Source organism: Anguilla anguilla, chromosome 2 (genome assembly GCF_013347855.1).
Source record: "Anguilla anguilla isolate fAngAng1 chromosome 2, fAngAng1.pri, whole genome shotgun sequence".
In the NCBI taxonomy this organism is placed as follows: Eukaryota; Metazoa; Chordata; class Actinopteri; order Anguilliformes; family Anguillidae; genus Anguilla; species Anguilla anguilla.
Genome location: NC_049202.1, coordinates 65,587,045 through 65,610,490, shown reverse-complemented (window position 1 = coordinate 65,610,490; position 23,446 = coordinate 65,587,045). Strand labels below are relative to the sequence as shown.

At 40.4% G+C, this 23,446-nt stretch overlaps 4 protein-coding genes across 13 annotated transcripts; 3 read left to right on the top strand and 1 right to left on the bottom strand.

Annotated features, from left to right (window-relative positions):
* Window positions 1–205: 205 nt before the first annotated feature.
* Window positions 206–22,897, bottom strand: LOC118220551 (globoside alpha-1,3-N-acetylgalactosaminyltransferase 1-like). Of its 10 annotated transcripts, none has more exons than XM_035404386.1 (9): window positions 22,638–22,895; window positions 9,293–9,328; window positions 7,868–7,922; window positions 5,962–6,026; window positions 4,655–4,758; window positions 4,416–4,451; window positions 3,174–3,246; window positions 1,645–1,779; window positions 206–1,537 (listed from the first exon to the last, which is right to left on the bottom strand). In XM_035404386.1, the coding sequence occupies exons 6-9, from the start codon at window positions 4,441–4,443 to the stop codon at window positions 844–846; spliced, it is 930 nt and encodes a 309-aa protein (XP_035260277.1). In that variant the 5' UTR covers window positions 4,444–4,451; window positions 4,655–4,758; window positions 5,962–6,026; window positions 7,868–7,922; window positions 9,293–9,328; window positions 22,638–22,895; the 3' UTR covers window positions 206–843. The 10 variants fall into 10 exon arrangements, with proteins under 10 accessions (XP_035260277.1, XP_035260278.1, XP_035260271.1 ...); XM_035404387.1 differs by having other exon boundaries at window positions 4,655–4,721; XM_035404380.1 differs by lacking the exon at window positions 3,174–3,246 and having other exon boundaries at window positions 4,668–4,758; window positions 22,638–22,897.
* Window positions 15,165–16,466, top strand: LOC118220398 (globoside alpha-1,3-N-acetylgalactosaminyltransferase 1-like). Its single transcript, XM_035404258.1, has 2 exons — window positions 15,165–15,196; window positions 15,980–16,466. Exons 1-2 carry the CDS (start codon window positions 15,165–15,167, stop codon window positions 16,464–16,466), a joined length of 519 nt encoding a protein of 172 aa, XP_035260149.1.
* Window positions 16,728–18,706, top strand: LOC118220397 (globoside alpha-1,3-N-acetylgalactosaminyltransferase 1-like). Its single transcript, XM_035404257.1, has 2 exons — window positions 16,728–16,744; window positions 18,220–18,706. Exons 1-2 carry the CDS (start codon window positions 16,728–16,730, stop codon window positions 18,704–18,706), a joined length of 504 nt encoding a protein of 167 aa, XP_035260148.1.
* LOC118220396 (globoside alpha-1,3-N-acetylgalactosaminyltransferase 1-like) lies at window positions 18,968–23,102 on the top strand. Its single transcript, XM_035404256.1, has 3 exons — window positions 18,968–18,984; window positions 19,119–19,580; window positions 23,078–23,102. The coding sequence occupies exons 1-3, from the start codon at window positions 18,968–18,970 to the stop codon at window positions 23,100–23,102; spliced, it is 504 nt and encodes a 167-aa protein (XP_035260147.1).
* The last annotated feature ends 344 nt before the right edge of the window (window positions 23,103–23,446 follow it).

Here is a 23,446-nt window from a genome sequence, read left to right as displayed (position 1 = left end):
TATAAATCTTTAGTTTTTTAGCACAACATTTCCTTTCATTTTTATGCAGATGACACACAGCTTTATCTCCCCCTGAAACCAAACGACCAGTGCAAACTCAACAGTCTCATGGACTGCCTTGAGGACATCAAGTGCTGGATGGCTCAAAACTTCCTGCAGCTGAATGAGAGCAAGACTGAAATTATCCTATTCACTTTGGTCAACGTGGGTTGTATTTAAACATGCTTTATTAAAAAATTTGATTTGATTAGATTTTTCTTAATATATCATATATTCTGGTGTTACTGTTCGGCCGATACATTGGATCACATTGGAAATGATACATTCAGACAACATTCTGGCCATGTCACAAAACAGAAATTCACACATGACTATGGGTAATACCATAGTCAAGTAAGACTAACAAGTCCAAAGTAAACATACTGGATTTTCAAAACATTCTCACAGTATGGCGAGGTCACATAAAAGACAAAGGCCACATTTATGACAAGATGAAAGTTTTTGATATAATTATTTTTAAATACCACAGTATCACAGGCACAGCATTCGGATTTAAAAATACATGACTTCAAAAAAACTATAGGCATTGCATTATTGTACTGGCAGGTATGTACATTGTAAAGAAATCACTAGCTTTGATGACTAGTTAGTTTCCGACAGTTTAGAAATAACTTTCTAAAGTTTCTTCCTTAAAAAGGTAAAAATGTTTGTCCCCAGTGAATTTCATCATGACCTGTTTTGTTTGAAGTGAGCAGTAGAGGCACATTGGATTTTTACAGTTTTGAACGGTGCTGTGTTAATATATATAATATAATATATATATTATATATATAGACTGATTGTCTATATATTTTCTCGGACTTCAGCTTTGTTTTTGATAATAGCTGAGAATCGGATTAACCTAATTTCCGAGGGTTTATGCCCCTTAAGATCGTCCCACATGTACTCTGGAGACAGCAGCTTGGTGGGCTTCTTGTAAACAAGGTACCTGTTGAGGTGGCTCTCTTCCTGCCAGGCAGCCTCCAGGTTGTTCTTTTTGTCCTCCTCTAGATTTTCACGGCATGTTTTGGTCAGTTTGTGCACGTCCTCTATACGACCCCCAAACACGGCAGCCATGTAGTAAAAATCCCCCTGGTCTTTTGGGACGTAAGCCTTGGAAGCAGGACGCCGCTCGTAAGTGAACTGCTCGCGGTCCAAGGTGTAGAACCATGGGTGAATCGCTGCGACCAGGGTGTCCAGCACCTCGGGCCCCCAGCGGTTGTGGAACCTCATGTCCACGTCCAGGCAGTAGATGTAGTCGGCCTCTTTGCGGATGCGCTCCTCGATGGCCGTCTGGATTATCTCCATCCTCCGCAAGGAGATCTCCTGCCAGCGGTTGAACTTGGGAACCTGGATGACGCTGAGCTTCCTCCCAGGGGCCAGAGTCACTGCAGGCACCTGCTTGGGCTGGTCAGTGAATACGTAGTAGTGCACTCTGAACCCCACCATGTAGTGCTGCTCAGCTGTCTCCAGGAAATCGCGCAGGAAGCGGGTGTATCTATCAGAAAACATTAAAAATTGGAGTCGAGTCACCTGGACGGATTGCAAAAAAATTTAAGCGGCCTTTACAGCAAATAAATTGGTGACCAGAAAATGTTCTCATACTTTCCAACAGCAAACACAGTGGTCGCAATGGTAAGGTTCAGGGGCTTGTACATGTTGTCAATGATTTCAGGTTCAAACGTCCCTTCCCAGACAATGGGGGCCAACCATGGAGTGATAGTCAACACATCAGGCCTCCTGAAAAACACATTAAAGTAGCAGAGAAAATTAAATCGCATCATTAGTACAGGAATGGATCTATTAAGACTTAAAGGGGGGAATTGCACTTTCAAACACATATGGGGTTATTTTGTTTATATTGTCCTTCTGATGCAGTGGCGGACTCAGGCTGTTTTGAAGGGCAGGGGCGAAAAAATAAAAAGGGCACCTACTGCACAACATGGGGCCCCACCAGCGCACAAAAAGCTGTGATGCATCGTGGTTTCTCACTTGGAAGAGCATCTAAGAGGGCACTTCATGAGTTTTTTTCATCAGAAAGACATCTGTAGGAAACCTCAAGTTTATCCCATTGCAAGGGCACCTATATGGCACCACATCACATTTTCTCCACTGGTGGGGCATCCATTAGGAAACTTCCACAGATTCTCACGCAAGTAGGGACACCCTTTACAGCACTGCACCACATTTTATCCACTGGAGGGGCACTTCTCCATTAGAGGAGCACCTAATTGGGCACTTCATGATGTTTTCTCACCTGTAGGAGTACCCTATACAGCACTGCATTCCATTTTCTCTACTGGAAAGGGCACCCTTTGGGACACTGTCATGTAGGGGCAGCATAGATGGCACTTCATAACGGCACCCTTTTCCATTGAGAGGGCACCCATAGGGAACGTCAAGTTTAGACCATTGTAAGGGCACCTTACAGGGCACTGCATCACATTTTCTCCACTAGAAGGGCACTCATTAAGACACGTTATCAAATTTTCTTGCTCTAGAGGGCACATCATCATAATTTATTGCATGAAGGAGCACCCTAGAGGGCACTCAATCGTTTTTTCCCATGTGAAGGGCAGCCAATAGGGCACTTCCTCTCGTTTTCGCCACTCTAGAGGGAACTTTAGCGACGCTTTTTCAACCAGGGGGGCACCAGGGGGGGCGGTCGCCCCCCCCTGCTCCCCCCCGAGTCTGCCAGTGTTCTAATGAAGGCGTCGACCTTCATTTTTCGATTAGTTATTTCGTTTTAAATGTCTAATGTTAGAAACAAGGACCTATTTTTTATTTTTTTTTAGCGCAAGTCCACATAGTAGTACGGTTTCCGGTTTTTTCTTCTTCGAAGAAAAGCATAGCGTAGAAGTCGTGCAATGATATGCTGCCTAGGTCTACTTCCTGAATTTGTAAAGGTAAGCAACAAACCATCGTAAAGTATTAACAAAACGAAATAACTAATCGAAAAATGAAGGTCGACACATTCAGAAAATTAGAAATAAAATAAGCCCATATGTGTTTTAAAGTGTAATTCCCCTTTAATAGATTTTGTAAATTTGCTGAAATCCACGAAGCCACTCATACTTAAAAGTTAGATTTGGCTGGTTAAATGCGCCTGCTTCACTGATCAAAGATCAACCTACTGTAGATGAACTAATGTCTCTGAAGCCTGGTTGCAGGAGCCCACTGTGCTTGAAATTTTTGTTTCCAATGGACCTGCCAATGAATCAAGTTTGATTGAACTGTAATGAATGCTATTCTTCATCTGATATATTTAATCTGATATAAAATATTTGTAAAAGGTGTAGTAGGAACAGATTGTCTTCCAACATTTTTGTTAATATTTGGTCCTCAGTCTGTCAGTCATGTTCATTGAATTTAACTGTTCAGTTACTTGCACATTACACCTTTGAATAACTTCATAATTACTCTTTAATGAATTTAATTAGCAACTTTATATAGCTAATTAGTTGCACTTCCAGAACACGTCTCCTGTCTGTTCTGGCCCCACGATGCTGGAATGACCTCCCCGTGGAGGTCAGAACAGCTGAGACACTGCCCCATTTCAAGCGACGACTGAAGACTCACCTCTTCAGGCTGCACCTCTCCCCATCCCTCCCTACCCCCCTGTAAATGACTGTAAGCTTAGGGTTGTAACTAGGCAGCTGTTTTGTAGGTGACTTAGGTGCATTAACTCTTAACTACTGCTTGTATTTTTTCCATAGACTGCGTTGTTGCCGTTCTCGTTGTTTAGTGTTAATCAGTTTAACCTTCAGGGTCCAAGTTGAACTACGCGGTTGTTCCCTGCACTTGGACCGGTACTTCTCTCTAGGGTTTTCGTCATACTTGTTCCTGGTTATGGTTATACACTTTGTTGTACGTCGCTCTGGATAAGAGCATCTGCCAAATGCCTGTAATGTAATGTAATGTAATGTTAAAGTGGTCTAAATGTACACAGAATCAATTTTACTTATTTGTTTCTACTAGAACACATTTCCTGTGACCCAGAGCTGTAACAAAATACCTGCAAGAAGTATAGTACTTACTAAAGAGATATTGATGGTATTCAATCTGATCCAAAACAGCTTAGAATGTACAAAGGAAATATACAATAGTACAAAGGATTTGTAGGATTTGTAAGCCATTACATTGTCTTCATGGAGCAGACACTTTCATCTGACTTATAATGTTAAAGAGCATAGAGTGCCCTTCCAAAGTACTGGAACCCTTGATAAAGATGAGCAAAAAGGCTGTATTAAATTAACAATACATTTAATAACCTGTATTGTACGCTCAAGAATGGGAAAAAGATATTACTTCATAGTGACACAATTTTTAAACAAGCATTCATTTCATTCAAGATAGCGATTTGTATGTACACTTACCGCGGTGCCAAGAGCCAGTACTGCCCATACTCTAATCTGAAACCAAGAGAGGCTATATTGTTTTTGCAGCAAATAAACATTAGAACCAAATATTTTCACAGCAAGGAGAGACAAAAGACATATTGTGCTGACGTACAAAAAGAGGTGACATAAAGGTGGCTGTGTTTGAAACTACGTTCTGTGTGACATGTGCTACTGTGATTCAGAGTTGAGTAAAATGGCCAAAAGAAAATGCCTGCCTGTGAACTTTACCCTTCTGGAATGGTTGGTCGATGACTGCTGTGTCTCCATAAAAGCTCCTTTGGACTGAGGGATACAGTTGCAGGCAGAGAGGAGAGAGATACTACGAATACGAACAGAAAATCTGCCAGCTGACGCATTAATAATAACTTTCACACATTGCAAGCCACATTTTCCAAAACATAGCTGATCTTTATATGCATTTATTTTTGCCAAGTGCCATTTTTGACTGACGGACACCAGCAGACACAGTGAAAAAAAAAACACTTGCAGGAAATCAACAGGCATAATTTCATACCTAAACTGGTATCAGTGCAATAATCCTAAATAATCTAATGACGTTACTAGGCTTGAGAATGTTATCTGTATTCAGCGTTATAATTATTTATAATTCCTTTTTCTGTGCATACAAAGCAACGTCCTCATTCAAACTTTAATAATCATATCCATGATTAGGGCCACTAGTTTGAAGGCACCATGTGACCTGCAGAGATTTAAACTTGTATTTCAATGGTTTTCCTCCAGGGGTCCCCATAGGTACTTCAATGGCACAGTCAAGTGGCTAATTGTACTATTGAGTTTCTGATTGAGATATTCATAAAAACAGTTAGCTTATCTAATTTGGGGGAAATCAGGAAGGAAAGTGAACATGGACGGAAGTTTAAATGCTACGAAAAGCATGTCTTTGAACAAAGTCTCCTCACACCTGGTCATGGAGAGACACAGTGCTGGCTTTCCTGGTAAATAAATCATAACGTGAGTAGGACAGCAATTAATCAAAGGGATACAATGGGATAACTGTTTGAGAAGGGGCATGACAAAGTGACTATTGTGACCTCTAGTTGGTGGAGGACTGCAGAAAAAATGCGAGAAAACAAGGGGAGATGAACTAAATGTTTTTGAGATGCTATGTCTTCCTCAAGACTGAATAGCTGTCTCTGTGTATTGTTGTATGTTCAGTTGACTGTTGTACTGTCTGTAACTATTGTGTAGGCCTACTGCTGCTACCTTGGCCAGGTCTCTCTTGAAAAAGAGATTTTAATCTCAATGAGACTTCCTGGTTAAATAAAGGTGGATAAATGAATAAATAAACTGGTGGCCCCATCATGATGAATTATGGTCCGGTTTGCATGCTTGCATGCTTTGCAGGGGAACATTATAAACAAGATCTATAAAATCATAGTGCAATAAATAAAAGACAAAAGTCTAGATTTTCAAAATATGAGACACATTTGAGAGTATGTGGTAACATTCTTATCAATTGAGAAAAGACCTAATTGAGTTTTTCCACTATCCTTTAAAATACCTTTTCCTGTTAAAGACAGGATCTTGCTGAAATGACTCTGAAACTTGATGGTACTGCCAATTAGTCTGAGGAAGTGAACAGAAACAAACGAACAAAAAAACTGCATTACATTACAAGAGATCGGAAGAAAAAGAAAATATCAACAATAAGAAAAATGTCGACAAAGAGAACCATGAATTCAGCCAGTCTGGACTCACTATTGTAGGCTATGTATGCAGTATGCACTTAAATATACCAAGAAGTCTCATCCATGTACTCATAATTGTCTGTAGTCCTGTTCCCAACTTGAGATATTTCACAATTAACACAGACCGATGTTGCTGAAATTTCCAATTATATGAAAAAACAGTGGTAAGAAGAGAAAGTGGTCTGTTGTCCTTAAACTATGGATCTTATGATTTTGCTGGAGAAAGATGAGCAGCCTCCCAACCTGATTTCCTGGGGAAAACCCCTTAACCCCAAGAATATAAAAAGGCTATTTCCACATGTCGTGCACTACTCTTAGATAAAGCCTTTCAAACTTTGTGGCAACACATAGCAGATTGTAGCATTATTTGAAGGGCAAGTGTACCATCAAGACTATGTATCAAAATTTAGGAAATGTGCAAAGAATTATTAATGTTATACTGTTAATGCACATAGAAATGCAGGTTCATCCCCGACCTTTTCCCCACCACTACAATAAATAAATAAATAAATAAACAAATATTTATCTAAATAAAATAAATTGTGAAAAGCCAATGTGGGATTTGTGAAACGTGCAGCCCTTTGATTGTGTGCACATCCTAGAGCATGTGTGTCCGATCATGAATGGCAGTTGGCTGTAAACAAGCCCTTAGTTGCATCAGTTGTGCGCAAGGTGGAATATATCGAATACCTGGATTCGACTGGGGGTACTCAAGGAGAGTAAACTAAAACTAAGTTGAAAACTATAGGTGTGTAAAACACGATTGTAAAACTAAAATAAAATTAAACTGAAATTAACAATCCCGCTATAAATCTAAACTGAAATCGAAATCAAAATAGAAAGCTATTTTATTTAAAAACAATTAAAAATGTGAGATTATTCAGATAGGTTTGTTAATGTAGTTAAAATCAATATCATATTTAATATTAATATGTGATATCATACTTGTATAATATTGATATAATAACTGCATTGATAAAAATGTTGTTGTTTATCTGTAACTATACTTAGTTGTTCTGTTTACATTTTGCACCTGTGAAACTGGGTCAAATGTACCCAGAGCATTATTGAGATTTTAAAGCAATACAGAAATATATTATTGCAATATATTGATGCAAAAATACTCATATTGTCTTTATCGCAATGGCAAACAATATAACTACGTGCACACACACACACACGTACAGTATGTGTGTGTGTGTGTGTTTATTGGTTGTAATTTATCTCTGCTATAGATCACATTAATTTTTTATGTTAAAGATTTTGATTGTATAAATCCATCATAATGAAGGCATAAATCATGTTCATCTGTGAAAATATTTAACAAAACTAAATTTTCATGCAGTAGACTATTGATATTTATTGTTTTGAATAGACATTCTCAATTATTTTTCATCTTTATCTAATTATATTCAAAGAAAACACATCGACAGAAAGATTTAAAATGGGTCAGCCACCCAAACTGAACACAACCTTTTTAATTTTTTTTACAAATAACAACGCATTCTAAATAAAAACATACACTGCATACATATAAGAGATTAATGTTGAAATGGGTGTGGAAATGTTCATCAGAAGTTAATGATTAATCTGATCGTTGGCATGTTGCGTGAATGGGGCTGAATGAAATCAAAAGGATTTTTTTATCGAGTAAACTTTGAACAAACAACGCTAGCTGACATAATGGATCTCCTATCAAAGTCTAAAATCTTTACTTACCCAGTGATAAGAACTGCTGCACTGAGAATTAAGAAATACCGCAATCGTGGCGTCCCTGAAGAACATATATTACATATAAGAACATTTATAACATTAAATGTGAACATTTCTAGGAATTAACAATTTAACTAAATACATAATGTAGACTGAAGCCGGGCCAGTGATTCTACGTTGCAGTAAAGCCTTTTGTGCACTTAACAAGGGTTTTACAGCTTGTTTAGGCTTCAAAGGTAAAGGCTAAATATATAGCTTCTTTCTAAATGCTGCAATTTAGCTTTGCTAACAGAGAAGTTTTAATACCTCTGAACAATATTTATCATTTTTAACACCTCACTCCCCTTCTCTCCTTCTCAAGGTCTTACTGTGTGTTATTAGCTCATTAAACCTGGTCACAAATAGCTCTACTGCCACATTTCTTAGGACAGAACATTAGTTGTGTACCCGTTTTATTTTCCATTCAATGTAGCAGGGCATATTATTTGTTCTATAGGTCATATCTTACAGGTATTTCTAAAGTCGCAAAAGGAGAGAGGTAATTTTGGAGTAAATATGGGTACTGATTTAATCATCAATGGACTTGTAAAATCACAAAATGCTATGCATATTACAAGTTTATCCAATTATTGTTCATAGCTGAGATATAGTGGAACTTACGTTAAGACGTTTAATATACATTTTTTTGTAATTGTATTTTTATTTTGTAATTTTTAGTTTACTATTGATTTAATTTGATTAAGCTGATTACTTTCACTTTCTTCTGGACCTGACATTTTGACTGTACTATGAAACAATGTAAACCGAGAGCTGAAAGTGAAAACAATCAGAGAGGGTAGACATTACTATTTATACATATAACTTTCTCACATTGTACAGAAGTTTCTGGAATGTCCATCATCATCATCATCATCATCATCATTATATTAATACCAGCTAATGAAAATATTACATTGTGACACAAAATATCAGGTTAATATTACGTTATACAGAGAAACTTCACGCTTTGATTCTTCATCATTAAAATATCCTTCTTCTACCACATAAATATTCTGAGCCAATGGAAACCATTTTTGTTGTTAAGAAAGGGGAAAATGGCATGCCTTTTAAACAAATAAGTAATGTGGATGAGTATTCAACTTCATAAAGATGGGCCTAACATACAGGCAAGCAATGAATTCTCCTTTCTAACAAAATATATTCCTAGACCTACAGTAAACACCAGGAAAATCTCATTTGATTAATCTGATTAAATCCAGTTAAATTAACAAGAATAAAACTACCCTCCTGCCATTAAATTTTCTTATTCACAAATATGTGTAGTATCTCTAGTTCTACAGTAGTGACAGACTGGACGCAACAGAAGCACAAGTACAAAGGTTTACATGAAAATTCAGCACACTATATTTTATTTTTAAAAATTGTACCCACCTTTAAACATGTTGTCTGATGGTCTCTGTTGCATGCCTAATGTAAAAACCACACTGTGATCAGATCTAGGAAGCCAGTCGGGAGGTCATTACACAGCCTTTATTTGAGTATTCAAATGACCACGCCCACGCGCACACACACACACACACACACACACACACAGACTTTAATTGGCTGCTCCTAGCATATGCCACCAATAATTTCTCATTTTATTGCTTTCCTTCCATTCCCCATCGCTGTTACTAAATGACGTGTAAGAGTAGCATAAAGTTGGGCGGTTGCAAGCTTTAATGTGGGTTTTGACATTTCACAACGGCGCCACCCAGGGGTCGACTGCAGCGTGCGTCCCTTCTCTCTTCAGAACGCAACTGCATGTGAACCTGGGTTTCCAAAGAACCCTACCAACACGTCATTTGCTGCAAGTTACTTCTGCATTTTTTTTTACAAGTGAACCCTCTGAGGTTATGCTGCAGCAGTCCTCTGACACGTTCTTGACACTGTCTTTGACACGTCTATGTCTATAAACTGGAGAGTGTTTTTTGATCTATTTCAATAGCTGAAAAGGGGTTTTTGTTCACGATTATTCTTTGGTCATCTACTACAGTGGTCTTCCCTGGTCGACCAGGTTGTTTGTTTTTGCTGCGCTCACCAGTGCATTGTTGCTCCTTAACAATGTACCAAGCAGAGGCGCTGGGCACGCAGAGCCTCTTCCATCGTGAAGAACCCCTCCCACCCCTCACACGGTCTGTTTGCCCCCCTGCCATCAGGCAGAAGGTTTTGCAGCATCAGAACCAGCTCTGCGAGGTCCTGCAACAGCTTCTTCCCACGCGCTGTCAGACTTCTAAACACCCGGCTGCCATCCATCACATAAGCACTTCACCCCCACACCCAACCTCTACTCCACACACTGCCCCCCCCCCCCCCCCCCCCCCCCAAACACACAACTCAACGGACTACACCTCTCTGCTCCTGCAATGGACATTTTATGCACCAACACTTTATTCGGGCCATCATCACCGCTGGGCCTCTTATTTATATACTATATAATATATCATATTATATACTATTTATATACTATGTATAATTACCACTGAGGCCACTGGTCAGGCATTATTTATATTACTTATATTCTTATAGTTTTTATAATTACACTTATACTGCCCTATTTATATTTATATTTATCACTGTTTTTATTCTGCTTTTATTCTGTTTTTATGTTTTGTGACTATGTTGTTAGCACCTTGGACCGCGAGGAATGACATTTAATTCCCATATACCATGTATGTGGAAATGACAAATAAACAAGCTTGAACTTGACTTGACTTGATTTTGACACACCCAATGTTTTGGCCATATTCCAGTTTTTCCAACACATGGGGACCTGCTTTACTGCCATTGACTCTTTCATCCTCACGTTGAGAGACAACAGCAACAGCGACTCCAAATGCGAATTCCCCACCTAGCATCAGCTCTACACGTTTTGTTAACTTTCTTGTGCATCATGAACTAACGCTGCAACAACACACAGCTGGCCAAGAAACCGCTGAGCAGCTAATTTTTCAGTTACATTTGGTACCCCCAAAATGGGGGGACTATGCATGAAAAGGCCTTCAATTCCTACATGGTTCAACCTATGCGGATGTAAATTCCTGCAAGCTGACTGTCCGCACTTTAATCTCGTATCTATAGTTTAATCTCTAATCCAATTTGCTGGATATTTGCAACTTGAACACAATTAAAAGTGAGTCAGCTTTGTGATACAGAATTTAATACAGATACAGATTTAATTGGCTAAAAAATGTTCTCTCCCTCTCCACCTTAGCTAATGTGTGGTGAGCGTTCTGGCACAAAATGGCTGCCGGGCATCACCCAGGTGGATGCTACACATTGGTAGTGGGTGCGGTAAGTAACCCACTCATCACTGTAAAGCACTTTGACCGTTCGGAAAAGTGTGTCCTATACTCTTATGTATCAAACAGGTGTCAGGACGTCTGCCTGAGTTTCCGTTGTGTTTCCCTTTTTTGTTTTTTGTATGTATTCATGAGTTGTGTGTGGGTGCGCGCATGGTGTTTGCTTTTGTTTCAGATTCCTTGAGTTCCTGTCTCCCACCCACGCTACGCTCCCCATTCCTGCCTGTCTGCCTCAGCCGAATTATTCAATCAAGCCTCTGCCGCCGTCTCCACCTGCAACTCATCATCTGCTCATTTCTCTAGCTATATATTCTGTTAGCTCAGTTAGCCTGTGCCAGATCGTGCCTTTGTGTGACTCAGTGCCGTTCAAGCCGTTTCCTATGTCTAGTAGTACTTCCTGGTTTTCGACTTTTGCCCGCTTTAGCCGTTTACGAATTTAGCCTGACTCCTCTGATTACTATTGCTTCGGTTTTTCGAATTCTTGCTTGTTTTTCCTGTTCTTAGCTCTGTGCCTGTTTTTGTGCCTTTGCCAGTCCTGAGTTTTTTGACTGTTTTTGGATTTTCGACCTTCGCCTGGATTGTGGTTTACGAGACTGTTTGCTGATTCTGCTGCTCTGTTGTGTGATAATAAACCGCCAAATTCTTCCCTGATTTTTTCGGGTCTGCCTTTGAGTCCTACCCCAGATCCTGACAACAGGTGCATGGGGCTGGAAGTGCAGTATGAGTGCATCCATGAGTCATTGCGAGGTGCGCCTTAATGCATATGCATTTTTGAAAAATCACACAAATAATGGGTAGAGATATTATAAGTGTGGTTGATTATGCATTCCGTTGAACTGACGAAAGTTCATGCAAATAACAAGGGTCATCTTTTGCCTGAAATTTCTCCACCTGTAAAGCACAGGCACAAATCAAGGTGCAAGCAAGACAGAGACACAGGTGTAGGCATCCAAGATGCACTGAGAGAATCACATTATTTCAATTCTCTGAGTGAGAAATCAGGGATTAATCTGCAGGCTTCATATGTAGGTCTACAGATTAAACAGCCACACAATAAATAAGGCTGGGTGTTTCTCACTGAAAATATTATTTATTTATTTATAAATATATTCAAGGAACAGTCACAGCAAAGCTAAATCAATCAATCAATCAAATTAAAACTCACAGAAAACTGAAAGAAGAGGCAGAAATCATTGCGTGTTCAATACATATTTGCTAAATTAACCAATAGTTCTCACACGCAACAGTGGGAAATGATTGAAATAACGTGTACCTATAGTGACAGTAACAAGTGTCAAAATTCAGTTGCTGCAAGTAAAAAAACCGGTAAATGCATCAATAGGCTGCTGCCTTTCATTGCTTTTGTCCATCATGGAAAGATCATGCTTTTTTTCTTTTAACAGAACATAGAAGCATAGCATGCTCACATTGCATCACTAAAACAATTTTAGAAAAAGGAAAACGAAAGGGTTACTGTGTTTGTTTCTATTTCTTTAAAGCTAGTTGTGGTACATGTTGCAGCCTACATCATGAGATTTGATTCTGCGTTATAGTTATATTGTGACATTTGAGGCTACATTGTAGTTACCCTCCAAAAAGCCAAAAGCGCTTTCACGGGAAGCACTAAAAACGGGAAAAGAAATTGAACTGCCAAAAAAAGAGGCAAAAAGCATAGGATCAGTGACACCTGAAACTCCTGTGACAAACAGCCAGCCGGAGAAAGAATTAATCTACTGCAAGAACTAAAAGATGACCTAGAACCTCCCAAACAACATTACAGGCATTTAGCAGATGCTCTCATTTATATATATTTTTTGCATAGCAATACAGCAGGGTATATGCGGAAGTGTTGCAGGTTAAGTACCTTGCTCAAGGGTATAACGGCAGTGTCCTACCTGGCAATCGAACCTATGACCTGCAGGTTACGAAACCAGTTTATTACCCATTGTACTACGCTGCCGCCCTTTCCCATTCCGTCCTGCTAATAGCCAAGCCTTCTATCATTGCACTTGCCTCAGAATAATTTCACTAGTTCTATGGAGTGCACATGCTGACATTGTATTTCTCACACGGTTCAGAAGCAATACAGAGGAGTCTTTACATGCCCTTGAGCTTTTACAATGTTACATTGTGTTCATTTGGAAGACACTCTTATTGGATTCACGAGGTAAGAGAACCTGAGTTCACCTAGGTTACTGTATATGAGCAGAGACAGAGTGCAACAGCAACAGTGCCACACCTGGCTAATAATGTCAACAGATCAGCAGTGCACATGCCGTATCTTAAAAGCATTAAATGGACGTTAGCTATTCTACACAAAGGCGTCACTTTCAGTATTTCACAATGCAGTACAAAGAGGTACAAGGTGTGGCCGGAAGGAGTTCATGTCTGTGAAAAGTGAAATGTGTGGCGAAGGCGTGACCGTGGAGTGACCAATAGGGACAGAGCGTTTGCATCACGTATCCTTGTTTTCCTACGCTAACTGGAGTCTGGACTGTGCTCTCTGCCACATTCTCCTTAGCACACAAATGCCCTCGTGCCCTTCTGCGGAACTAAACGACTTCTCGAATGACTACTGCAAATTTTTGTTAATCGCAGGCTTATTGAAATGCTCATGGATGTGAGTGCCATATGATATTTACTAAATACACTGAGATAGGACTTCCAGTCAACCCAAAACATGGTGCATGTTATGTCCTACACACACCAGTGGTTCCCAACCCTGTTCCTGGATGTCTGCCATACTGTAATTTTCATTGTTTTTCACACCGACCATGACGAAGCCATCTCGCTCAACAGCTTGAGATCTCCTTGAGCTGCTGTGCCATACAGGGTAGGAATGAAAACCTACACAATGGTAGATTTCCAGGAACAGGGTTGGGCACTAATGACTCCTGTGTCACCAGGGATAACACCCCTTTTCACCTTGTTTCTCATCCTTTGTTCATAATTTTGTTTCCTGCTCCAAAACAGTCCTGTCTCCAACTGTCGACATTGGGAAACCAGTGATGAGGGCTGAGGTTCTGTCTTCCCTCTTGATTCAATATACACATTTCACATGGTGCCTCTTTGACTTGTATTCATTCCTTCTTTCTACATTCACACCAATGACAATTAACCATTTTGAATACTGGCTCCCGGTGTCTTTTAGAATTGATTTTTAGGTCCTTTATAAAGCACTTCCTGGCTTTGCCCCTCCCTACATTTCTGATCTCCTATCCTTATATGACCCAGCTCATAGATCCTCCACTGCTAGTCTTCTCAAGGTCCCAAGGGTAATGCACAAGAATTAAGGAGAAACTGCTCCTGTTTTAATGAGCCACAACTATGCAACCGTCTTCCAGAAAATATTAGAGGCAGGCTCAGTTGGAATGTTTTTTAAATGAGCTTGAAACATACCTGTTCATTTTGGCTTTTAATTGAAAATGTTTTATTATGTCCAGTTATTTGAATTTTATATTACTAGTTTTATCTGTTGCTTTATTTGTTCAATTTTTAATATTTTAATATACATTTTTTAAATTAAAACTCACCTTTTTGTGCTACTGCAGATAGTAACTTAAAAGGGGTATATACTTCAGTTTGTTATTCAATAAATATTGAATAACAAATAAATATGCATATAATAACTATATATGACGTTTGTTTCCTCAATGGAAGTTCCCGCCCTGCTTCCTCACCCGCTTTTACCACCAGTGGTGTGCAAGAACGCGCTAAAAGAGCGGCGTTCATTGAACGTGCTCATATTTCTGGTGAACGGTGAACTGAACGTATCGTTTTGCAACTAATGCACGTGAACATGAGCGTCGTTAACTCTAGTGAGAGTTCTGCTCACGCACTGCTTACCATAGACATATATACATTTGTTCATAAAAGTCTTTCAAATATTCATATGAACTGGCTTCAGCAGTACTTGTAGCTGCGTTGCTAAAATTAGAGCCCGTTTCACTAGCCATGCTGGCATGCCGGTTGCTGTAAATCCTCGTCGGGTGCCGTAAGCAGCATAGACATAACATTTATCATAGAAAACGTAGTCTGTCCACCTTTCACTTCACAGCAGTGGTGATAAAACTAACAAGAAGTAAGTGCTAGTGTGTTGTTAGCCTTTAGGCTACTGATCCTCGTATGAGGTGTATATGATATAGCTAGCATAAGCCAATAGCACTAACCCATAAAATTTGCTTTTCAACGGTAATTGGTCAGTCGAACGATAAAAATGAAAGCATTCGATTACGGTCAACGGCACCGAAAATTTCTGTTGCACTTTCAATAAACGTCAAAAGTCCCACAGGATTGATCATAGCACATCTTTCAGCTAGCGACTGTAATGAAGCCAGTGGTGGAGCCTGTACCAGCTCGCTTGGAAGCATATGAATCTTTTAAAAAAAAAATTTTATTTATGTTTTTGAACTTCTGCATAATTTGGTTCATGCAGGCTAAATAACATTTCCATTGCATCTACACTATACCTTTACTGCACCTCTTTTTTCACTTTCTGCATAATATGACATTGTTTAAGTGGTAAACCATATACTCACATTGTTTTTTCTTGGCTTTTAAAAATAATCTTTATTCTATAGTAGGTTAGTATACAGTAATTCATTTAGTTTGGGAAGTGGGCAGTGGCAATGATTGGGGGCTTGGGGTGGATGGGTAGGAGGAAGTTTGACTGAAAAAGAATAGAATAGAATTTAAAAAACCGAAGAAATGAATGTCAACCAGTTCATTTTAATGTGTGAACTGAACTTTGAGCTTGCTCTTGTGTGAACTTGCACAGCACTATTCACCGCAACCACTTCCTGTGCGATTTCCTGGAGACAGCGGAGCAGCACTACATGGTGGGGTTCAGAGTGCACTACTACGTATTCACTGACCAGCCCAAGCAGGTGCCTGCAGTGACTCTGGCCCCTGGGAAGAAGCTCAGCATCACCCGGGTTCCCAAGTTCAACTGCTGGCAGGAGATCTCCTTGCGGAGGATGGAGATAATCCAGACGGCCATCGAGGAGCGCATCCGCAAAGAGGCCGACTACATCTACTGCCTGGACGTGGACATGAGGTTCCACAACCGCTGGGGGCCCGAGGTGCTGGACACCCTGGTTGCAGCGATTCACCCATGGTTCTACACCTTGGACCGCGAGCAGTTCACTTACGAGCGGCGTCCTGCTTCCAAGCCTTACGTCCCAAAAGACCAGGGGGATTTTTACTACATGGCTGCCGCGTTTGGGAGCCACATGAATCTGTCCATGACTCCATCGATTACATGAATCTTATTTTCTCAATAAAAAGCATCAGGGACTATGAATTAGCAATTACTTAATTTGGTTCATGCAGGCTACATAACATTTCCATTGCATCTACAGTATACCTTTACTGCACCTCTTTTTTTCACTTTCTGCATAATATGACATTGTTTAAGTGGTAAAACATATACTCACATAGTTTTTTCTTGGCTTTTAAAAATAATCTTGATTCTATAGTAGGTTAGTATACAGTAATTCATTTAGTTTGGGAAGTGGGCAGTGGCAATGATTGGGGGCTTGGGGTGGGTGGGTAGGAGGAAGTTTGGCTGAAAAAGAATACAATAGAATTAAAAAAATGGAAGAAATGAACGTCAACTAGTTCATTTTAATCTGTGTAAACTGAACTTTGAGCTTGCCCTTGTGTGAACTTGCACAGCACTATTTACCACACCCACTTCCTGCGCGATTTCCTGGAGACAGCGGAGCAGCACTATTATGCATTCACTAACCAGCCCAAGGAGGTGCCTGCAGTGCCTGGGAGGAAGCTCAGCGTCAAAAAGGCATTGAGTTTTAACCCTGTCTGAGGGCCCTTCTGTGTGGAATTTCCATGTCTGTGTTGGTTTTCTGTGGGTTCTCCGGTTTCCCTCCACAGTCCAAAGACAGGCAGGTTCCATTAAGAGGAGAGTCTAAATTGCCATGGTAAAAAAAAACCCACTTGAGCCAGAGCCAGGCATATTGGGTATTATGTTTTCCTGCAATAACTCAATTCTAAGTTAAGATATTTGTACATCCTGGTAGAGGTGTAACCAGGCCCTAAAAATACCAAGGTCAGGAGACTCTGGGGTGAGTTAAGGTGAGGTGGGGATGGGGGGTTAGGCCAGAGTGTGCTCTTTTTTACTGCTTAATTTAGTCTAAATTTAACTGCTGTACATATGCCACTAAGGCTTACATTTGAGAAAATATTAAAGACCATTCTGATTTTCTCACTAAAGAATGAAACTAAACAGGCTTGGAAACGGAAAAAACAAATACAATTGGCATGACGTTTCTTTCCTCAATGGAAGTTCCCGCCCTGCTTCCTCACCCACTTTTACCACCAGTGGTGTGCAAGAACGCGCTAAAAGAGCGGCGTTCATTGAACGTGTTCATAATTTTATTTCTGGTGAACGGTGAACTGAACGTATCGTTTTGCAACTAATGAACGTGAACATGAGCGTTGTTAACTCTAGCGAGAAAATGGCACCGAAAATTTCTGTTGCACTTTCAATAAACGGCAAAAGTCCCACAGGATTGATCATAGCACATCTTTCAGCTAGCGACTGTAATGAAGCCAGTGGTGGAGCCTGTACCAGCTCGCTTGGAAGCATATGAATCTTTAAAAAAAAAAAAAATTTATTTATGTTTTTGAACTTCTGCATAATTTGGTTCATGCAGGCTAAATAACATTTCCATTGCATCTACACTATACCTTTACTGCACCTCTTTTTTTCACTTTCTGCATAATATGACATTGTTTAAGTGGTAAACCATATACTCACATTGTTTTTTCTTGGCTTTTAAAAATAATCTTTATTCTATAGTAGGTTAGTATACAGTAATTCATTTAGTTTGGGAAGTGGGCAGTGGCAATGATTGGGGGCTTGGGGTGGATGGGTAGGAGGAAGTTTGACTGAAAAAGAATAGAATAGAATTTAAAAAACCGAAGAAATGAATGTCAACCAGTTCATTTTAATGTGTGAACTGAACTTTGAGCTTGCTCTTGTGTGAACTTGCACAGCACTATTCACCGCAACCACTTCCTGTGCGATTTCCTGGAGACAGCGGAGCAGCACTACATGGTGGGGTTCAGAGTGCACTACTACGTATTCACTGACCAGCCCAAGCAGGTGCCTGCGGTGACTCTGGCCCCTGGGAAGAAGCTCAGCATCACCCGGGTTCCCAAGTTCAACTGCTGGCAGGAGATCTCCTTGCGGAGGATGGAGATAATCCAGACGGCCATCGAGGAGCGCATCCGCAAAGAGGCCGACTACATCTACTGCCTGGACGTGGACATGAGGTTCCACAACCGCTGGGGGCCCGAGGTGCTGGACACCCTGGTTGCAGCGATTCACCCATGGTTCTACACCTTGGACCGCGAGCAGTTCACTTACGAGCGGCGTCCTGCTTCCAAGCCTTACGTCCCAAAAGACCAGGGGGATTTTTACTACATGGCTGCCGCGTTTGGGAGCCACATGAATCTGTCCATGACTCCATCGATTACATGAATCTTATTTTCTCAATAAAAAGCATCAGGGACTATGAATTAGCAATTACTTAATTTGGTTCATGCAGGCTACATAACATTTCCATTGCATCTACAGTATACCTTTACTGCACCTCTTTTTTTCACTTTCTGCATAATATGACATTGTTTAAGTGGTAAAACATATACTCACATAGTTTTTTCTTGGCTTTTAAAAATAATCTTGATTCTATAGTAGGTTAGTATACAGTAATTCATTTAGTTTGGGAAGTGGGCAGTGGCAATGATTGGGGGCTTGGGGTGGGTGGGTAGGAGGAAGTTTGGCTGAAAAAGAATACAATAGAATTAAAAAAATGGAAGAAATGAACGTCAACTAGTTCATTTTAATCTGTGTAAACTGAACTTTGAGCTTGCCCTTGTGTGAACTTGCACAGCACTATTTACCACACCCACTTCCTGCGCGATTTCCTGGAGACAGCGGAGCAGCACTACATGGTGGGGTTCAGAGTGCACTACTACGTATTCACTGACCAGCCCAAGCAGGTGCCTGCGGTGACTCTGGCCCCTGGGAAGAAGCTCAGCATCACCCGGGTTCCCAAGTTCAACTGCTGGCAGGAGATCTCCTTGCGGAGGATGGAGATAATCCAGACGGCCATCGAGGAGCGCATCCGCAAAGGGGCCGACTACATCTACTGCCTGGACGTGGACATGAGGTTCCACAACCGCTGGGGGCCCGAGGTGCTGGACACCCTGGTCGCAGCGATTCACCCATGGTTCTACACCTTGGACCGCGAGCAGTTCACTTACGAGCGGCGTCCTGCTTCCAAGGCTTACGTCCCGAAAGACCAGGGGGATTTTTACTACATGGCTGCCGCGTTTGGGAGCCACATGAATCTGTCCATGACTCCATCGATTACATTAATCTTATTTTCTCAATAAAAAGCATCAGGGACTATGAATTAGCAATTACTTACTAAGCAGACATTATCGCACTTCTTTGAAAAAAGAACAGAGAAGCAGACAAGAGGCATACCAGTAAAGGCAAGGGGACACATACTGTGGATATCAATACCACCCCTGCCCTTGTCTGGGGTGAGTTGCAGAACTGAGAATGCAACATTGTCCTCTCAGAGCAGGATAACATCACTTTATTACTTTGACTATGGCCACTACATTTATCTTAGTAAACATCCCCCACAGTGCCATGAAGAAAAAAAATTGACAATGAAACAATTATGCCATGCTTAGTCGTATGGCTGAATGCAAATATTTGAAACGATAATGCCAAAGTCAAACAGGGCACGCTACATTGTCAGTAACCCTTTTACTTTTGCCTTGAATAGACCTGAGTCCTCCTGGCTCCTGTGCCCTCACTCTTGTTCCCTTCCTTGTGTCCTTTGTCGGTTTCTCTCTTATTCCTCCTCCTCCTCTACCTCACTGGGGGGCTCGAGAGGCACACCCTGGCACCCAGGACAAGCTTCCTATCAGTTCTGAAGGTCAGGGTCCTTCTTCATAAAGTCCGGGGAGGTTTTGCCTCCCTCTGAATGCGCCAGCTTGTGGTCTCTATGGGAGCCCATGACAGAGAGTGCACAAATGGGCACTCTAACAATTCTCAAAATGGCAGCAATGACCATCAACAAAAGCTAGTCAGAATCTGAGGAGTTCGACATGATTAATCAAAGAAAGGATTTACCTTCATGGGTTTGACACTATCCCAATGCCATTATGAAGGGTCCGAATACACATAAACCAATGTAATGTCTGGCTAATAACATTCTTTCTCTTTGCACTGCGTGTGTCCACAAATAGAAATCTGACTCTGATAAGCTTGGCGTGGACCGACATGATCTTCACACATGATCGTGAGAAGACTTCACTCATGTCATAAGAATATAAGCCGATACAACTCATCTAGTCTTGCCATCGTCAAGTGAGTACCTAGCACTGTCTCAAGTGCTAGGTACTCACTTTTGAATACCTTACCCCAAAATTGAATGTATTGGGATGGCAGGTACGCCATCCCGCCAAGTTACGCCTTGGCGGGGGCATGCCCCATATATATATATATATATATATATATATGACGGCAAATGTATTCCTTTTATTAAAAAGTTACACCAGTTCACAGCTGTGCCATTTCTACTAACTACATTTCATCACTTGGCTACTGTACAAAACCTTCTTATCAGCAAACGGCACGTTTCTACATTCGTTACCTCGCCCTGTTCTCTATCTAGCCACATACAAACAATTACTACGCCTGTCCGTTCTGCAACTCCCCATTAAAACATTACATTTAAAAACATGATTCACTCATAATTATAACTACTAGTACTGAACATGAAAAAAACACAGCAGTGCAAATACATTTCACACGCTACTTAACTCTCCACTTAACCAGCTAGCGCTCAATAGCGACTGTTATATATACCGTTCGATAAGGAATATAAGCTCGCTCATGGTCATTCCATTTACTTCGCACTATACTCCGTGATCATGTCAACCTTCACCTACATGCCCATTCTGCTAAAAACATATTGTTTCAACTACGGAATTTCGTCATTTCATCCTAATTTCTCTCACACTGTTGTTATTTTCTCATATGCAAAGCCTGCTGGGACATATGCGTCTGCTCCTATTCTCCACTATCATGTTTTCCGGTTATAGTTTAGCAAAACAGCGAAGAACTGAGGAAATATTGGGTAGCATTGCTTTGAAATACATCTTATGTCATTTCGGTGAGGCAAGATAGCCTATATTGTTTGTAGTACCGTAACTTGGCGTCATTTTGATATCAATACTTTTGAGTAACTTGGCATTTTTGTACGTTGAAAACGTGTTTTTTATGAGATACACTAAACACATTAAGAAAAAGTTCTTTTTTAACAAGTAATAATTTAATTTCCTCTGGGAGGGACAGAACAACTGGACACAGGGTGATGGGATATATCTGGATTTCTCTGGTGAATTCAGAGCAGCAGAGAACAAATAATCAACAAATGTAGCCATTCACTCCCATGGGATTCTGATAAAAAATAAACAAAAACTATTCAATAAAAACGAACCAAGACAGCTTTTAGCTCGGGTTCCTTGTGTCCTGGCACAGTATCTCTCTCTTTCCGACTCTGCAGACATTTAAAGTCATTCCCATTAAAGTCATTCCCATTATAAATTTTTTTTTTTTTTTTTTTTTTAACAATTAAAATGTATGGTAAACTATGTGCATATAATAATTGTTTGACATTTACAAAAAAATGTAATGTGTTCATTTGACTCGTGCATTTGAATGTGATTCTTAGGTGTAGCATTTGTAAAAGCAATGTGTGTGTGTTTCCTTCAGGAACATCACACGAATTGGGAATCAACATTCCAAAGGCACATTTTAATGCACACCTAATACAGAACGAATTAACCATTAGCTAGTTTAGGCAGTGAACTTTGAAGGCCAGCTAGCTTTACCGCATATTAAAGAGGAGTCATAACTACAAAGTATATCACAATGTATAACAAACTTAGAAAAGAAATATTCTGGGCTTACAAATTACAAACTAAGATTTACTTAATAAAATATGTTTTTTGTATTCTCCATATATATATATTTTTTACATTCATTGGACATGAATTCTGAAGACTTTGTCAAAGGCTTATTTGACAAATGATCTCCCTCGCGCAAAAAATGGTTCGTTTCCTCTCGTGTTTTTCGACTAACTTTTGTTCACAAAAGCGCAACATACTCAACTTCTGTCATTCAGAACATGTTTTTTTGTTTTATTTTAAACTGAGATCGCACAACACGCACCTCAGCCCCTGACTTGTGTTACTGTCCGGTTAACCTTCGGTGAGGTGTGCAGGCTGCTGTTGTAGGTTATTACATTGTCTGTCACAGTCACAAAAGCTGAGCGCTGTTTAAATGAATTAATCATATAAAAACATAAAAATTAATCAAGAACTACCTGAAGAGCAGCGTCGGCATAAAAGAATGTAGGTTTACTTGCTGTGTCCGTTTAGGTTGAAATGAACTGGTTCAAGATCTCTTGCGGTCACAATGAGGTATTGGTAAGAATACACAGAGAACATCCTGCCTATTTTAATGACATGCACAATACAACATCAATAGCTCCATCCGGGGTTGTTATTATATTTGAGAGTGTCTGGTTTAAGGGCGTGGTTTCTAAAAAAGAAGCGGGATATAAATGCACGATGGTTAGCTATCGCTGACTATCATAAAGCAACTATCATGCGCTGAACGCACAGTTCCATTTGTCCATTTTTTCCCGACTGTTTAGTGTGCTCCCTCCCCCAAATTATTGAAATCATTGGTGCGCTCCGTGCGCTCCGTGCATACAGGGCTTGTGTATTTTGAAGGGTTTTTGTTGTTTGTTTCTGTCCACAGCAACAGCAACATCAGCCCCAGGTAGGGGTGAGTTGTACTCTGTGTGGTAAATTTTTTTAATTTAGAGCAGGGCTGCCCAACTGTACTGGAGATCTACCATCCTGTTGGTTTTCACTGAAAGAAGTGTTCCTGGAATGAAAGCCTTTATGATCTCCAGGAACAGGGCTGGGCTACAGGGAAATCATATTGAGACACTGGCCCTACTAACAAAATGTGGTTGTGGCGACGTATTATTAACGTCCTCTATTGGTCTCATAACGTCCGCGTTACATCTCAATTTACGTAGTATTAACGTAAAAACGTAAGACCAGCGGCCCCTCGCTGCGACGTCGCAAAACAACGTTGTGGATACGTAACAGTTACGTCCTT

What these genes read in the sequence shown, in the direction of transcription:
- LOC118220398 (XM_035404258.1), top strand. Translation starts at nt 15,165, where the DNA reads ATGCCGGTTGCTGTAAATCCTCGTCGGGTGCC. An exon ending in GTAAATCCTCGTCGGGTGCC is followed by an intron (nt 15,197 to 15,979) that starts GTAAGCAGCATA and finishes GAACTTGCACAG; the next exon opens with CACTATTCACCGCAACCACT.
- LOC118220396 (XM_035404256.1), top strand. An exon ending in TTTGGGAGCCACATGAATCT is followed by an intron (nt 19,581 to 23,077) that starts GTCCATGACTCC and finishes TTCTGTCCACAG; the next exon opens with CAACAGCAACATCAGCCCCA.
- LOC118220551 (XM_035404380.1), bottom strand. Translation starts at nt 9,326, where the DNA reads ATGCAACAGAGACCATCAGACAACATGTTTAAAG. An exon ending in CGACCAACCATTCCAGAAGG is followed by an intron (nt 4,452 to 4,667) that starts GTAAAGTTCACA and finishes TCTTGGTTTCAG; the next exon opens with ATTAGAGTATGGGCAGTACT. An exon ending in TACTGGCTCTTGGCACCGCG is followed by an intron (nt 1,780 to 4,415) that starts GTAAGTGTACAT and finishes TGTGTTTTTCAG; the next exon opens with GAGGCCTGATGTGTTGACTA.